At 42.2% G+C, this 19055-nt stretch overlaps 1 protein-coding gene across 1 annotated transcript in view; it reads right to left on the bottom strand.

The window, feature by feature from the left end:
• The window catches only part of LOC129828442 (striatin-like), a 151300-nt gene that overhangs the window by 108039 nt on the left and 24206 nt on the right, over positions 1–19055 (bottom strand). The window contains exons 2-3 of the mRNA XM_055889489.1: positions 7635–7738; positions 2754–2827 (exon numbers count right to left, since the gene is read on the bottom strand). Of these exons, the coding sequence (XP_055745464.1) occupies positions 2754–2827; positions 7635–7738 (178 nt within the window). The remainder of the gene's footprint in view (positions 1–2753; positions 2828–7634; positions 7739–19055) is intronic.

The following is a 19055-nucleotide window of genomic DNA, read 5'->3' as shown; positions in this document are numbered from 1 at the left end:
GGATTCTAACCCAGAAGCTTATAATAAATCCCGCTATGCTCTCAGACAAACCATCAAACAGGCAAAGCATCAATACAGGACTAAGATCGAATCGTACAACACCCGGCTCCAACTCTCGTCGGATGTGGCAGGGCTTGTAAACTATTACAGACTACAAAGGGAAGCACAGCTGAGAGCTACCCAGTGACAGATTCCCTGTCGGAATCTGTAATACCAACATGTTTCAAGCAGACCACAATAGTCCCTGTGCCCAAGAACACAAAGGCAAACAGCCTAAATGACTACCGACCCGTAGCACTCACGTCTGCAGCAATGAAAGGCTGGTCATGGCTCACATCAACACCATCATCCCAGAAACCATTGACCCACTCCAATTTGCATACCGCCCAAACAGATCCACAGATGATGCAACCTCTATTGCACTCCACACTGCCCTTTCACACCTGGACAAAAAGAACACCTGGTGAGAATGCTATTCATTGACTACAGCTCAGTGCTCAACACCATAGTGCCCTCAAAGCACATCACTAAGCTAAGGATCCTGGGACTAAACACCTCCCTCTGCAACTGGAACCTGGACTTCCTGACGGGACGCCCCCAGGTGGTGAGGGTAGGTAACAACACATCCGCCACACTGATCCTCAACACGGGGGCCACTCAGGGGTGCGTGCTCAGTCCCCTGCTGTACTACCTCTTCATCCATGACTGCATGGCCAGGCACAACTCCAACACCATCATTAAGTTTGCTGATGACATTTGTAGGCCTGATCACCGACAACGACGAGACAGCCTATAGGGAGGAGGTCAGAGACCTGGCAGTGTGGTGCCAGGATAACAACCTCTCCCTCAACATGATCAAGACAAAGGAGATGTCTTGAGCAGGTTGAGAGCTTCAAGTTCCTTGGTGTCCACATCACCAACAAACTAACATGGTCCAAGCACACCAAGACAGTCGTGAAGAGGGCACGGCAAAACCTATTCCCCAACAGGAGACTGAAAAGATTTGGCATAGGTCCTCAGATCCTCAAAAGGTTTTACAGCTGCACAATCGAAAGCATCCTGACGGGTTGCATCACTGCCTGGTATGGCAGTTGCTCGGCCTCCGACCGCAAGGCACGACAGAGGGTAGTGCTTACGGCCCAGTACATCACCCGGGCCAAGGTTCTTGCCATCCAGGACCTCTATACCAGGCGGTGTCAGAGGAAGGCCCTAAAAATTGTCAGACTCCAGCCACCCTAGTCATAGACTGTTCTCTCTGCCTTTGCAGGGCAAGCGGTACCGGAGCACCAAGTCTAGCTCCAAGAGGCTTCTAAACAGCTTCTACCCCCAAGCCATAAGACTCCTGAACATCTAATCAAATGGCTACCCAGACTATTTCCATTGTCCCCCCCCCCCCCTATTCTACACTGCTGCTACTCTCTGTTATTATCTATGCATAGTCACTTTAATAACTCTACCTACATGTACAGTCGTGTCCAAAAGTATTGACTTTCACAAAGTCTGTTGCCTCAGTTTGTATGATGGCAATTTGCATATACTCCAGAATGTTATGAAGAGAGATCAGAGGATTTCCAATTAATTGCAAAGTCCCTCTTTGCCATGCAAATGAACTGAATCCCCAAAAAACATTTCCACTGCATTTCAGCCCTGCCACAAAAGGACCAGCTGACATCATGTCATTGATTCTCTCATTAACACAGGTGTGAGTGTTGACAGGGACAAGGCTGGAGATCACTCTGTCATGCTGATCGAGTTCGAAAAACAGACTGGAAGCTTCAAAAGGAGGGTGATGCTTGGAATCATTGTTCGTCCTCTGTCAACCATGGTTAACTGCAAGGAAACACATGCCGTCATCATTGCTTTGAACAAAAAGGGCTTCACATGGAAAGGATATTGCTTCCAGTAAGATTGCACCTAAATCAACCATTTATCGGATCATCAAGAACTTCAAGGAGAGCGGTTCAATTGTTGTGAAGAAGGCTTCAGGGCGCTCCAGAAAGTCCAGCAAGCGCCAGGACCGTCTCCTAAAGTTGATTCAGCTGCGGGATCGGGGCACCACCAGTACAGAGCTTGCTCCGGAATGGCAGCAGGCAGGTGTGAGTGCAGAGTGAGGCAAAGCCTTTTGGAGGATGGCCTGGTGTCAAGAAGGGCAGCAAAGATTTTCTCTGATTTCTCTGATGATTCAGAGAAAATCTTTGCTGCCCTTCTTGACGAAGGGTCAACACTGCAAATATTGACTCTTTGCATCAACTTCATGTAATTGTCAATAAAAGCCATTTCCGATTGTTTGGGGCATCCGGAAAAAAGCTTGTCCGGAGAAGACAAGGTGAGCGCTACCATCAGTCCTGTGTCCTGTGAAACAGTAAAGCATCCTGAGACCATTCATGTGTGGGGTTGCTTCTCAGCCAAGGGAGTGGGCTCACTCACAATTTTGCCTAAGAACACAGCCATGAATAAAGAATGGTACCAACACATCCTCCGAGAGCAACTTCTCCCAACCATCCATGAACAGTTTGGTGACGAAAAATGCATTTTCCAGCTTGATGGAGCACCTTGCCATAAGGCAAAAGTGATAACTAAGTGGCTCGGGGAACAACTATCATTATTACATGATAGTTCTCAGGAAAAGACATGGTGAAACTATTGGATAAGATATGTGTAAAAGCCTAAACACCCAGACAGGATTCAGGTGAATGCTGCAATCTCTAGGATTTAGTACCGCCATAGGTAAAGAGGGGTGTAAGATGGCCTACCGTAGTCATGGCTGGGAGGTTTCACGTCTCCTTGGTTCAACTCTGTTCCATATTTTAACTTGTGGTACTTGGCCCTGGAAGAGAAAGCAGAAACAACTGTTAAAAGATGCTGATGATTAAGCCCGACAGAGAAACATTGTCCGTACTTTAATCAGTATAATAACTTGGGATCACAGTTCCTGTTAACTAACCAGCGCATTCCTGTTAACTAGCCAGGGCCATTCCTGTTAACTAGCCAGGGCCTATATCTCTGTCCTATATCTCTGTCCAATATCTGAGAGATAAATGTATTTAACCCCTTATTTTTGGGCCTAAACAGTCTCCAAATACTGTATTTTTTAGTCTGTGTCTTTATTTAACTTTCTAAATGATTCCACCCATCTAAATGATTCCACACATCTAAATGATTCCACACATCTAAATGATTCAACCCATCTAAATGATTCCACACATCTAAATGATTCCACCCATCTAAATGATTCCACCCATCTAAATGATTCCACCCATCTAAATGATTCCACCCATCTAAATGATTCCACACATCTAAATGATTCCACACATCTAAATGATTCAACCCATCTAAATGATTCCACACATCTAAATGATTCCACCCATCTAAATGATTCCACCCATCTAAATGATTCCACCCATCTAAATGATTCCACCCATCTAAATGATTCCACCCATCTAAATGATTCCACCCATCTTAATGATTCCCCCCATCTTAATGATTCCCCCCATGTAAAAGATTCCACCCATCTAAATGATTCCACCCATCTAAATGATTCCCCCCCATCTTAATGATTCCCCCATCTAAATGATTCCCCCATCTAAAAGATTCCACCCATCTAAATGATTCCACCCATCTAAATGATTCCCCCCATCTTAATGATTCCCCCCATCTAAATGATTCCCCCCATCTAAATGATTCCCCCCATCTAAATGATTCCACCCATCTAAATGACTCCACCCATCTAAATGACTCCACCCATCTAAATAACATACTGACTAACTAGATGACACGCCAGTACAGGTGTAACATACTGACTAACGAGATGACAAGCCAGTACAGGTGTAACATACTGACTAATGAGATGACAAGCCAGTACAGGTGTAACATACTGACTAACGAGATGGCAAGCCAGTACAGGTGTAACATACTGACTAACGAGATGACAAGCCAGTACAGGTGTAACATACTGACTAACGAGGTGACAAGCCAGTACAGGTGTAACATAGTGACTAACGAGATGACAAGCCAGTACAGGTGTAACATACTGACTAACGAGATGACAAGCCAGTACAGGTGTAACATACTGACTAACGAGATGACAAGCCAGTACAGGTGTAACATAGTGACTAACGAGATGACAAGCCAGTACAGGTGTAACATACTGACTAACGAGATGACAAGCCAGTACAGGTGTAACATAGTGACTAAAGAAATGACAAGCCAGTACAGGTGTAACATACTGACTAACGAGATGACAAGCCAGTACAGGTGTAACATAGTGACTAACGAGATGACAAGCCAGTACAGGTGTAACATAGTGACTAACGAGATGACAAGCCAGTACAGGTGTAACATAGTGACTAACGAGATGACAAGCCAGTACAGGTGTAACAGTGACTAACGAGATGACAAGCCAGTACAGGTGTAACATACTGACTAACGAGATGACAAGCCAGTACAGGTGTAACATACTGACTAACGAGATGACAAGCCAGTACAGGTGTAACATAGTGACTAACGAGATGACAAGCCAGTACAGGTGTAACATAGTGACTAACGAGATGACAAGCCAGTACAGGTGTAACATAGTGACTAACGAGATGACAAGCCAGTACAGGTGTAACATAGTGACTAACGAGATGACAAGCCAGTACAGGTGTAACATAGTGACTAACGAGATGACAAGCCAGTACAGGTGTAACATAGTGACTAACGAGATGACAAGCCAGTACAGGTGTAACATAGTGACTAACGAGATGACAAGCCAGTACAGGTGTAACACATCATTAAGGACCTGCTGCAGGCTGCCTGTACTTATTCATCATCATCATCATTAAGGATCTGCTGCAGGCTGCCTGTATTTATTCATCATCATCATTAAGGATCTGCTGCAGGCTGCCTGTATTTATCCATCATCATCATTAAGGATCTGCTGCAGGCTGCCTGTATTTATCCATCATCATCATCATCATTAAGGACCTGCTGCAGGCTGCCTGTATTTATTCATCATCATTAACGATCTGCTGCAGGCTGCCTGTATTTATCCATCATCATCATTAAGGATCTGCTGCAGGCTGCCTGTATTTATCCATCATCATCATTAAGGATCTGCTGCAGGCTGCCTGTATTTATCCATCATCATCATCATCATTAAGGATCTGCTGCAGGATGCCTGTATTTATTCATCATCATTAACGATCTGCTGCAGGCTGCCTGTATTTATCCATCATTATCATCATCATCATTAAGGATCTGCTGCAGGCTGCCTGTATTTATTCATCATCATCATTAAGGATCTGCTGCAGGCTGCCTGTATTTATTCATCATCATCATCATTAAGGATCTGCTGCAGGCTGCCTGTATTTATCCATCATCATCATCATCATTAAGGATCTGCTGCAGGCTGCCTGTATTTATTCATCATCATCATTAAGGATCTGCTGCAGGCTGCCTGTATTTATTCATCATCATCATTAAGGATCTGCTGCAGGCTGCCTGTATTTATTCATCATCATCATTAAGGATCTGCTGCAGGCTGCCTGTATTTATTCATCATTATCATCATCATTAAGGATCTGCTGCAGGCTGCCTGTATTTATTCATCATCATTAAGGATCTGCTGCAGGCTGCCTGTATTTATTCATCATCATCATCATCATTAAGGATCTGCTGCAGGCTGCCTGTATTTATTAATTTATTCAACAACACATCCGCCACAATGACCCTCAACGCGGGGGCCCCTCAGGGGTGCGTGCTGAGTGCCCTCCTGTACTCCCTGTTCACACACGACTCCAACACCATCATTAAGTTTACAGACACGACGGTGGTAGGATCTGGCAATGTGAAGCCAGGACAACAACCTCTCCCTCAAAGAGACAAAGGAGCTGATCGTGGACTACAGGAAACGGAGGGCTGAGCACACCCCCATCCACATCAACGGGGCTGTAGTGGAGTGGGTCAAGAACGTCAAGCTCCTCAGTGAAAAAAATTCAGCATGGGCCCTTAGATTCTCAAAAAGTCCCACAGCTGCACCATTGAGAGCAGCTTGATTGGCTGCATCACCGCTTGGTATGGTAACCATTTGGCATCCGACCGCAAAGCACTACAGAGTGTGGTGCGTACAGGCCAGTACATCACCCGGGCCAAGGTTCCTGCCATCCAGGACCTCTATACCAGGCGGTGTCAGAGGAAGGCCCTAAAAATTGTCAAAGACTCCAGCTATCCTAGTCATAGACTGTTCTCTCTGCTGTCGCATGGCATTGACTCAGTACTGGTGCCCCGTGTATATAGCCAAGTTACTGTTACTCATTGTGTATTAATTGACTCAGTACTGGTACCCCGTGTATATAGCCTGGTACCCCGTGTATATAGCCAAGTTACCGTTACTCATTGTGTATTAATGGACTCAGTACTGGTACCCCGTTTATATAGCCTGGTACCCCATGTATATAGCCAGGTACCCCGTGTATATAGCCTGGTACCCCGTGTATATAGCCTGGTACCCCGTGTATATAGCCTGGTACCCCGTGTATATAGCCTGGTACCCCGTGTATATAGCCTGGTACCCCGTGTATATAGCCTGGTACCCCGTGTACATAGCCTGGTACCCCGTGTATATAGCCAAGTTACCGTTACTCATTGTGTATTAATTGACTCAGTACTGGTACCCCGTTTATATAGCCTGGTACCCCGTGTATATAGCCTGGTACCCCGTGTATATAGCCGTTACTCATTGTGTATTAATTGACTCAGTACTGGTACCCCGTGTATATAGCCTGGTACTCCGTGTATATAGCCTGGTACCCCGTGTATATAGCCTGGTACCCCGTGTATATAGCCTGGTACTCCGTGTATATAGCCTGGTACCCCGTGTATATAGCCTGGTACCCCGTGTATATAGCCTGGTACCCCGTGTATATAGCCAAGTTACCGTTACTCATTGTGTATTAATCGACTCAGTACTGGTACCCCGTGTATATAGTTACCGTTAGCCAACAAAAGCATTCCTTCCGCTGTACAGGCACATCACAACATCAGGGGACTCTCTTTATCCCCCTGTCATCGGTCATTGTAGCCTCTCTGATTTTCTGCTGTGTTAAGTCTCATGGTCATTTGAAGACGTGACGTAGAGACGTCTTTGGCTGTCAGGCCCTCTGGTCATTATCAGTGTGGTGAATTAAAATGTGAAAGGTCACAGGGTCATGTGATGATGCTGTGTGATGTAATGATGATGTCAGTATTATGCCAGGTGATGATGATAGAAGGCAGTGTGGTACGATGTCATGAGATGCAGGGTACCTCTCCTGTTTGAGGGCATACTCTATAAGATGTCAAGAGATGCAGGGTACCTCTCCTGTTTGAGGGCATACTCTATAAGATGTCATGAGATGCAGAGTACCTCTCCTGTTTGAGGGCATACTCTATAAGATGTCATGAGATGCAGGGTACCTCTCCTGTTTGGGGGCATACTCTATAAGATGTCATGAGATGCAGGGTACCTCTCCTGTTTGAGGGCATACTCTATAAGATGTCATGAGATGCAGGGTACCTCTCCTGTTTGGGGGCATACTCTATAAGATGTCATGAGATGCAGGGTACCTCTCCTGTTTGAGGGCATACTCTATAAGATGTCATGAGATGCAGGGTACCTCTCCTGTTTGAGGGCATACTCCAGCATCTTAATCCTCCTGACGAGATCCTTCTTCAGGTTCTCCTGTCCGTTCCTCTCTCCCTGCAGGAAGAGTATCTGGGCCTGAGGAGAGACACACACTATTAACACTAGGCTTGGGTAGTATACCATATATACACTAGGCTTGGGTAGTATACCATATATACACTATTAACACTAGGCTTGGGTAGTATACCATATACACACTATCAACACTAGGCTTGGGTAGTATACCATATACACTATCAACACTAGGCTTGGGTAGTATACCATACACACACTAGACTTGGGTAGTATACCATACACACACTATTAACACTAGACTTGGGTAGTATACCATATACACACTTTTAACACTAGGCTTGGGTAGTATACCATACACACACTAGACTTGGGTAGTATACCATATACACACTATTAACACTAGGCTTGGGTAGTATACCATATACACACTAGGCTTGGGTAGTATACCATATACACACTAGACTTGGGTAGTATACCATATATACACTATTAACACTAGGCTTGGGTAGTATACCATACACACACTAGACTTGGGTAGTATACCATATATACACTATTAACACTAGGCTTGGGTAGTATACCATACACACACTATTAACACTAGGCTTGGGTAGTATACCATATATACACTAGGCTTGGGTAGTATACCATATATACACTAGGCTTGGGTAGTATACCATATACACACTATTAACACTAGGCTTGGGTAGTATACCATACACACACTAGGCTTGGGTAGTATACCATATATACACTAGGCTTGGGTAGTATACCAGAAACACACTATTAACACTAGGCTTGGGTAGTATACCATATATACACTATTAACACTAGGCTTGGGTAGTATACCATATATACACTATTAACACTAGGCTTGGGTAGTATACCATATATACACTAGGCTTGGGTAGTATACCATATATACACTATTAACACTAGGCTTGGGTAGTATACCATATATACACTAGGCTTGGGTAGTATACCATATATACACTATTAACACTAGACTTGGGTAGTATACCATAAACACACTAGGCTTGGGTAGTATACCATATACACACTATTAACACTAGGCTTGGGTAGTATACCATACACACACTAGACTTGGGTAGTATACCATATACACACTATTAACACTAGGCTTGGGTAGTATACCATACACACACTAGGCTTGGGTAGTATACCATATACACACTATTAACACTAGGCTTGGGTAGTATACCATACACACACTAGGCTTGGGTAGTATACCATATATACACACTATTAACACTAGGCTTGGGTAGTATACCATACACACACTAGACTTGGGTAGTATACCATATATACACTATTAACACTAGGCTTGGGTAGTATACCATACACACACTATTAACACTAGGCTTGGGTAGTATACCATACACACACTATTAACACTAGGCTTGGGTAGTATACCATATATACACTAGGCTTGGGTAGTATACCATATATACACTAGGCTTGGGTAGTATACCATATACACACTATTAACACTAGGCTTGGGTAGTATACCATACACACACTATTAACACTAGGCTTGGGTAGTATACCATATATACACTAGGCTTGGGTAGTATACCATATATACACTAGGCTTGGGTAGTATACCATATACACACTATTAACACTAGGCTTGGGTAGTACACCATACACACACTAGGCTTGGGTAGTATACCATATATACACTAGGCTTGGGTAGTATACCAGAAACACACTATTAACACTAGGCTTGGGTAGTATACCATATATACACTATTAACACTAGGCTTGGGTAGTATACCATATATACACTAGGCTTGGGAAGTATACCATATATACACTATTAACACTAGGCTTGGGTAGTATACCATATACACACTATTAACACTAGGCTTGGGTAGTATACCATATATACACTAGGCTTGGGTAGTATACCATATATACACTATTAACACTAGACTTGGGTAGTATACCATAAACACACTAGGCTTGGGTAGTATACCATATACACACTATTAACGCTAGGCTTGGGTAGTATACCATACACACACTAGACTTGGGTAGTATACCATATACACACTATTAACACTAGGCTTGGGTAGTATACCATACACACAATAGGCTTGGGTAGTATACCATATACACACTATTAACACTAGGCTTGGGTAGTATACCATACACACACTAGGCTTGGGTAGTATACCATATATACACACTATTAACACTAGGCTTGGGTAGTATACCATACACACACTAGGCTTGGGTAGTATACCATATACACACTATTAACACTAGGCTTGGGTAGTATACCATATACACTATTAACACTAGGCTTGGGTAGTATACCATACACACACTAGGCTTGGGTAGTATACCATACACACACTAGGCTTGGGTAGTATACCATATACACACTAGGCTTGGGTAGTATACCATATATACACACTATTAACACTAGGCTTGGGTAGTATACCATATACACACTATTAACACTAGGCTTGGGTAGTATACCATACACACACTAGGCTTGGGTAGTATACCATATACACACTATTAACACTAGGCTTGGGTAGTATACCATACACACACTAGGCTTGGGTAGAATACCATACACACACTAGGCTTGGGTAGTATACCATATATACACTATTAACACTAGGCTTGGGTAGTATACCATACACACACTAGGCTTGGGTAGTATACCATATACACACTATTAACACTAGGCTTGGGTAGTATACCATACACACACTAGGCTTGGGTAGAATACCATACACACACTAGGCTTGGGTAGTATACCATATATACACTATTAACACTAGGCTTGGGTAGTATACCATACACACACTAGGCTTGGGTAGTATACCATATACACACTATTAACACTAGGCTTGGGTAGTATACCATACACACACTAGGCTTGGGTAGTATACGATATACACACTATTAACACTAGGCTTGGGTAGTATACCATACACACACTAGGCTTGGGTAGAATACCATACACACACTAGGCTTGGGTAGTATACCATACACACACTAGGCTTGGGTAGTATACCATATACACACTATTAACACTAGGCTTGGGTAGTATACCATACACACACTAAGCTTGGGTAGTATACCATATACACACTAGGCTTGGGTAGTATACCATATATACACACTATTAACACTAGGCTTGGGTAGTATACCATATACACACTAGGCTTGGGTAGTATACCATATACACACTAGGCTTGGGAAGTATACCATATACACACTATTAACACTAGGCTTGGGTAGTATACCATATATACACTATTAACACTAGGCTTGGGTAGTATACCATATACACACTATTAACACTAGGCTTGGGTAGTATACCATATACACACTATTAACACTAGGCTTGGGTAGTATACCATATATACACTATTAACACTAGGCTTGGGTAGTATACCATATATACACTATTAACACTAGGCTTGGGTAGTATACCATATACACACTATTAACACTAGGCTTGGGTAGTATACCATACACACACTAGACTTGGGTAGTATACCATATACACACTATTAACACTAGGCTTGGGTAGTATACCATACATACACTATTAACACTAGGCTTGGGTAGTATACCATATATACACTATTAACACTAGAATTGGGTAGTATACCATATATACACTAGGCTTGGGTAGTATACCATATATACACTAGGCTTGGGTAGTATACCATATATACACTAGGCTTGGGTAGTATACCATACATACACTAGGATTGGGTAGTATACCATATACACACTATTAACACTAGGCTTTGGTAGTATACCATATATACACTATTAACACTAGGCTTGGGTAGTATACCATATATACACTAGGCTTGGGTAGTATACCATATATACACTATTAACACTAGGCTTGGGTAGTATACCATACACACACTAGGCTTGGGTAGTATACCATATACACACTATTAACACTAGGCTTGGGTAGTATACCATACATACACTATTAACACTAGGCTTGGGTAGTATACCATATATACACTATTAACACTAGGCTTGGGTAGTATACCATACACACACTATTAACACTAGGCTTGGGTAGTATACCATACACACACTAGGCTTGGGTAGTATACCATATATACACTATTAACACTAGGCTTGGGTAGTATACCATACACACACTATTAACACTAGGCTTGGGTAGTATACCATACACACACTAGGCTTGGGTAGTATACCATATATACACTATTAACACTAGGCTTGGGTAGTATACCATACACACACTAGGCTTGGGTAGTATACCATATATACACTAGGCTTGGGTAGTATACCATATATACACTAGGCTTGGGTAGTATACCATACATACACTAGGATTGGGTAGTATACCATATACACACTATTAACACTAGGCTTTGGTAGTATACCATATATACACTATTAACACTAGGCTTGGGTAGTATACCATATATACACTAGGCTTGGGTAGTATACCATATATACACTATTAACACTAGGCTTGGGTAGTATACCATACACACACTAGGCTTGGGTAGTATACCATATACACACTATTAACACTAGGCTTGGGTAGTATACCATACATACACTATTAACACTAGGCTTGGGTAGTATACCATATATACACTATTAACACTAGGCTTGGGTAGTATACCATACACACACTATTAACATTAGGCTTGGGTAGTATACCATACACACACTAGGCTTGGGTAGTATACCATATATACACTATTAACACTAGGCTTGGGTAGTATACCATACACACACTATTAACACTAGGCTTGGGTAGTATACCATACACACACTAGGCTTGGGTAGTATACCATATATACACTATTAACACTAGGCTTGGGTAGTATACCATACACACACTAGGCTTGGGTAGTATACCATATATACACTATTAACACTAGGCTTGGGTAGTATACCATACACACACTAGGCTTGGGTAGTATACCATATATACACTATTAACACTAGGCTTGGGTAGTATACCATACACACACTAGGCTTGGGTAGTATACCATATATACACTATTAACACTAGGCTTGGGTAGTATACCATACACACACTAGGCTTGGGTAGTATACCATATATACACTATTAACACTAGGCTTGGGTAGTATACCATACACACACTAGGCTTGGGTAGTATACCATATATACACTATTAACACTAGGCTTGGGTAGTATACCATATATACACTAGGCTTGGGTAGTATACCATACACACACTATTAACACTATTAACACCTAGAGCCGACACAGAGACAGTCTTAGTTAAAGTGGTAAATGATCCTAGAGCAACACAGAGACAGTCTTAGTTAAAGTGGTAAATGATCCTAGAGCCGACACAGAGACAGTCTTAGTTAAAGTGGTAAATGATCCTAGAGCCGACACAGAGACAGTCTTAGTTAAAGTGGTAAATGATCCTAGAGCCGACACAGAGACAGTCTTAGTGGTAAATGGTCCTAGAGCAACACAGAGACAGTCTTAGTGGTAAATGATCCTAGAGCCAACACAGAGACAGTCTTAGTTAAAGTGGTAAATGATCCTAGAGCAACACAGAGACAGTCTTAGTTAAAGTGGTAAATGATCCTAGAGCCAACACAGAGACAGTCTAAGTGGTAAATGATCCTAGAGCCAACACAGAGACAGTCTTAGTGGTAAATGATCCTAGAGCCAACACAGAGACAGTCTTAGTTAAAGTGGTAAATGATCCTAGAGCCAACACAGAGACAGTCTTAGTTAAAGTGGTAAATGATCCTAGAGCCAACACAGAGACAGTCTTAGTGGTAAATGATCCTAGAGCCGACACAGAGACAGTCTTAGTGGTAAATGGTCCTAGAGCCAACACAGAGACAGTCTTAGTGGTAAATGATCCTAGAGCCAACACAGAGGCAGCCTTAGTTAAAGTGGTAAATGATCCTAGAGCCAACACAGAGACAGTCTTAGTTAAAGTGGTAAATGATCCTAGAGCCAACACAGAGACAGTCTTAGTTAAAGTGGTAAATGATCCTAGAGCCAACACAGAGACAGTCTTAGTTAAAGTGGTAAATGATCCTAGAGCCAACACAGAGACAGTCTTAGTGGTAAATGATCCTAGAGCCAATACAGAGACAGTCTTAGTTAAAGTGGTAAATGATCCTAGAGCCAACACAGAGACAGTGTTAGTTAAAGTGGTAAATGATCCTAGAGCCAATACAGAGACAGTCTTAGTGGTAAATGATCCTAGAGCCAACACAGAGACAGTCTTAGTTAAAGTGGTAAATGATCCTAGAGCCAATACAAAGACAGTCTTAGTTAAAGTGGTAAATGATCCTAGAGCAACACAGAGACAGTCTTAGTGGTAAATGATCCTAGAGCCAACACAGAGACAGTCTTAGTTAAAGTGGTAAATGATCCTAGAGCAACACAGAGACAGTCTTAGTTAAAGTGGTAAATGATCCTAGAGCCGACACAGAGACAGTCTTAGTTAAAGTGGTAAATGATCCTAGAGCCGACACAGAGACAGTCTTAGTTAAAGTGGTAAATGATCCTAGAGCCGACACAGAGACAGTCTTAGTGGTAAATGGTCCTAGAGCAACACAGAGACAGTCTTAGTGGTAAATGATCCTAGAGCCAACACAGAGACAGTCTTAGTTAAAGTGGTAAATGATCCTAGAGCAACACAGAGACAGTCTTAGTTAAAGTGGTAAATGATCCTAGAGCCAACACAGAGACAGTCTAAGTGGTAAATGATCCTAGAGCCAACACAGAGACAGTCTTAGTGGTAAATGATCCTAGAGCCAACACAGAGACAGTCTTAGTTAAAGTGGTAAATGATCCTAGAGCCAACACAGAGACAGTCTTAGTTAAAGTGGTAAATGATCCTAGAGCCAACACAGAGACAGTCTTAGTGGTAAATGATCCTAGAGCCGACACAGAGACAGTCTTAGTGGTAAATGGTCCTAGAGCCAACACAGAGACAGTCTTAGTGGTAAATGATCCTAGAGCCAACACAGAGGCAGCCTTAGTTAAAGTGGTAAATGATCCTAGAGCCAACACAGAGACAGTCTTAGTTAAAGTGGTAAATGATCCTAGAGCCAACACAGAGACAGTCTTAGTTAAAGTGGTAAATGATCCTAGAGCCAACACAGAGACAGTCTTAGTTAAAGTGGTAAATGATCCTAGAGCCAACACAGAGACAGTCTTAGTGGTAAATGATCCTAGAGCCAATACAGAGACAGTCTTAGTTAAAGTGGTAAATGATCCTAGAGCCAACACAGAGACAGTGTTAGTTAAAGTGGTAAATGATCCTAGAGCCAATACAGAGACAGTCTTAGTGGTAAATGATCCTAGAGCCAACACAGAGACAGTCTTAGTTAAAGTGGTAAATGATCCTAGAGCCAATACAAAGACAGTCTTAGTTAAAGTGGTAAATGATCCTAGAGCAACACAGAGACAGTCTTAGTGGTAAATGATCCTAGAGCCAACACAGAGACAGTCTTAGTTAAAGTGGTAAATGATCCTAGAGCAACACAGAGACAGTCTTAGTTAAAGTGGTAAATGATCCTAGAGCCAACACAGAGACAGTCTAAGTGGTAAATGATCCTAGAGCCAACACAGAGACAGTCTTAGTGGTAAATGATCCTAGAGCCAACACAGAGACAGTCTTAGTTAAAGTGGTAAATGATCCTAGAGCCAACACAGAGACAGTCTTAGTTAAAGTGGTAAATGATCCTAGAGCCAACACAGAGACAGTCTTAGTGGTAAATGATCCTAGAGCCGACACAGAGACAGTCTTAGTTAAAGTGGTAAATGATCCTAGAGCCAACACAGAGACAGCCTTAGTTAAAGTGGTAAATGATCCTAGAGCCAACACAGAGACAGTCTTAGTGTAAATGGTCCTAGAGCCAATACAGAGACAGTCTTAGTTAAAGTGGTAAATGATCCTAGAGCCAACACAGAGACAGTCTTAGTGGTAAATGATCCTAGAGCCAACACAGAGACAGTCTTAGTTAAAGTGGTAAATGATCCTAGAGCCAATACAGAGACAGTCTTAGTTAAAGTGGTAAATGATCCTAGAGCCAACACAGAGACAGTCTTAGTTAAAGTGGTAAATGATCCTAGAGCTAACACAGAGACAGTCTTAGTTAAAGTGGTAAATGATCCTAGAGCCAACACAGAGACAGACTTAGTTAAAGTGGTAAATGATCCTAGAGCCAACACAGAGACAGTCTTAGTTAAAGTGGTAAATGATCCTAGAGCAACACAGAGACAGTCTTAGTTAAAGTGGTAAATTATCCTAGAGCCAACACAGAGACAGTCTAAGTGGTAAATGATCCTAGAGCCAACACAGAGACAGTCTAAGTGGTAAATGATCCTAGAGCCAACACAGAGACAGCCTTACTGGTAAATGATCCTAGAGCCAACACAGAGACAGTCTTAGTTAAAGTGGTAAATGATCCTAGAGCCAACACAGAGACAGTCTTAGTTAAAGTGGTAAATGATCCTAGAGCCAACACAGAGACAGTCTTAGTTAAAGTGGTAAATGATCCTAGAGCTAACACAGAGACAGTCTTAGTTAAAGTGGTAAATGATCCTAGAGCCAACACAGAGACAGACTTAGTTAAAGTGGTAAATGATCCTAGAGCCAACACAGAGACAGTCTTAGTTAAAGTGGTAAATGATCCTAGAGCAACACAGAGACAGTCTTAGTTAAAGTGGTAAATGATCCTAGAGCCAACACAGAGACAGTCTAAGTGGTAAATGATCCTAGAGCCAACACAGAGACAGTCTAAGTGGTAAATGATCCTAGAGCCAACACAGAGACAGCCTTAGTGGTAAATGATCCTAGAGCCAACACAGAGACAGCCTTAGTTAAAGTGGTAAATGATCCTAGAGCCAACACAGAGACAGTCTTAGTTAAAGTGGTAAATGATCCTAGAGCCAACACAGAGACAGTCTTAGTGGTAAATGATCCTAGAGCCAATACAGAGACAGTCTTAGTTAAAGTGGTAAATGATCCTAGAGCCAACACAGAGACAGTCTTAGTTAAAGTGGTAAATGATCCTAGAGCCAATACAGAGACAGTCTTAGTTAGTGGTAAATGATCCTAGAGCCGACACAGAGACAGCCTTAGCTAAAGTGGTAAATGATCCTAGAGCCAACACAGAGACAGTCTTAGTGGTAAATGATCCTAGAGCCAACACAGAGACAGTCTTAGTGGTAAATGATCCTAGAGCAACACAGAGACAGTCTTAGTTAAAGTGGTAAATGATCCTAGAGCCAATACAGAGACAGTCTTAGTTAAAGTGGTAAATGATCCTAGAGCCAACACAGAGACAGTCTTAGTTAAAGTGGTAAATGATCCTAGAGCCAATACATAGACAGTTTTAGTTAAAGTGGTAAATGATCCTAGAGCCAATACAGAGACAGTCTTAGTTAAAGTGGTAAATGATCCTAGAGCCAATACAGAGACAGTCTTAGTTAAAGTGGTAAATGATCCTAGAGCAAACACAGAGACAGTCTTAGTTAAAGTGGTAAATGATCCTAGAGCCAACACAGAGACAGTCTTAGTTAAAGTGGTAAATGATCCTAGAGCCAACACAGAGACAGTCTTAGTTAAAGTGGTAAATGATCCTAGAGCCAACACAGAGACAGTCTTAGTTAAAGTGGTAAATGATCCAAAAGCCAACACAGAGACAGTCTTAGTGGTAAATGATCCTAGAGCCAACACTTAGACAGTCTTAGTTAAAGTGGTAAATGATCCTAGAGCCAACACAGAGACAGTCTTAGTTAAAGTGGTAAATGATCCTAGAGCCAACACAGAGACAGCCTTAGTTAAAGTGGTAAATGATCCTAGAGCAACACAGAGACAGTCTTAGTTAGTGGTAAATGATCCTAGAGCCAACACAGAGACAGTCTTAGTTAAAGTGGTAAATGACCCTAGAGCAACACAGAGACAGTCTTAGTGGTAAATGATCCTAGAGCCAACACAGAGACAGTCTTAGTTAAAGTGGTAAATGATCCTAGAGCCGACACAGACAGTCTTAGTTAAAGTGGTAAATGATCCTAGAGCCGACACAGAGACAGTCTTAGTGGTAAATGGTCCTAGAGCCAACACAGAGACAGTCTTAGTGGTAAATGATCCTAGAGCCAACACAGAGACAGTCTTAGTTAAAGTGGTAAATGATCCTAGAGCAACACAGAGACAGTCTTAGTTAAAGTGGTAAATGATCCTAGAGCCAATACAGAGACAGCATTAGTTAAAGTGGTAAATGATCCTAGAGCCAACACAGAGACAGTCTAAGTGGTAAATGATCCTAGAGCCAACACAGAGACAGTCTTAGTGGTAAATGATCCTAGAGCCAACACAGAGACAGTCTTAGTGGTAAATGGTCCTAGAGCCAACACAGAGACAGTCTTAGTGGTAAATGATCCTAGAGCCAACACAGAGGCAGCCTTAGTTAAAGTGGTAAATGATCCTAGAGCCAACACAGAGACAGTCTTAGTTAAAGTGGTAAATGATCATAGAGCCAACACAGAGACAGTCTTAGTTAAAGTGGTAAATGATCCTAGAGCCAACACAGACAGTCTTAGTTAAAGTGGTAAATGATCCTAGAGCCAACACAGAGACAGTCTTAGTGGTAAATGATCCTAGAGCCAACACAGAGACAGTCTTAGTGGTAAATGGTCCTAGAGCCAACACAGAGACAGTCTTAGTGGTAAATGATCCTAGAGCCAACACAGAGGCAGCCTTAGTTAAAGTGGTAAATGATCCTAGAGCCAACACAGAGACAGTCTTAGTTAAAGTGGTAAATGATCCTAGAGCCAACACAGAGACAGTCTTAGTTAAAGTGGTAAATGATCCTAGAGCCAACACAGAGACAGTCTTAGTTAAAGTGGTAAATGATCCTAGAGCCAACACAGAGACAGTCTTAGTGGTAAATGATCCTAGAGCCAATACAGAGACAGTCTTAGTTAAAGTGGTAAATGATCCTAGAGCCAACACAGAGACAGTGTTAGTTAAAGTGGTAAATGATCCTAGAGCCAATACAGAGACAGTCTTAGTTAAAGTGGTAAATGATCCTAGAGCCAACACAGAGACAGTCTTAGTTAAAGTGGTAAATGATCCTAGAGCCAACACAGAGACAGTCTTAGTTAGTGGTAAATGATCCTAGAGCCAACACAGAGACAGTCTTAGTTAAAGTGGTAAATGATCCTAGAGCAACACAGAGACAGTCTTAGTGGTAAATGATCCTAGAGCCAACACAGAGACAGTCTTAGTTAAAGTGGTAAATGATCCTAGAGCCAATACAAAGACAGTCTTAGTTAAAGTGGTAAATGATCCTAGAGCCAACACAGAGACAG

This window comes from Salvelinus fontinalis, chromosome 30 (genome assembly GCF_029448725.1).
Source record: "Salvelinus fontinalis isolate EN_2023a chromosome 30, ASM2944872v1, whole genome shotgun sequence".
Lineage (NCBI taxonomy): Eukaryota > Metazoa > Chordata > Actinopteri > Salmoniformes > Salmonidae > Salvelinus > Salvelinus fontinalis.
The sequence above is the reverse complement of the archived record's forward strand: the minus strand, read 5'-3'. Positions and strand labels throughout refer to the sequence as shown.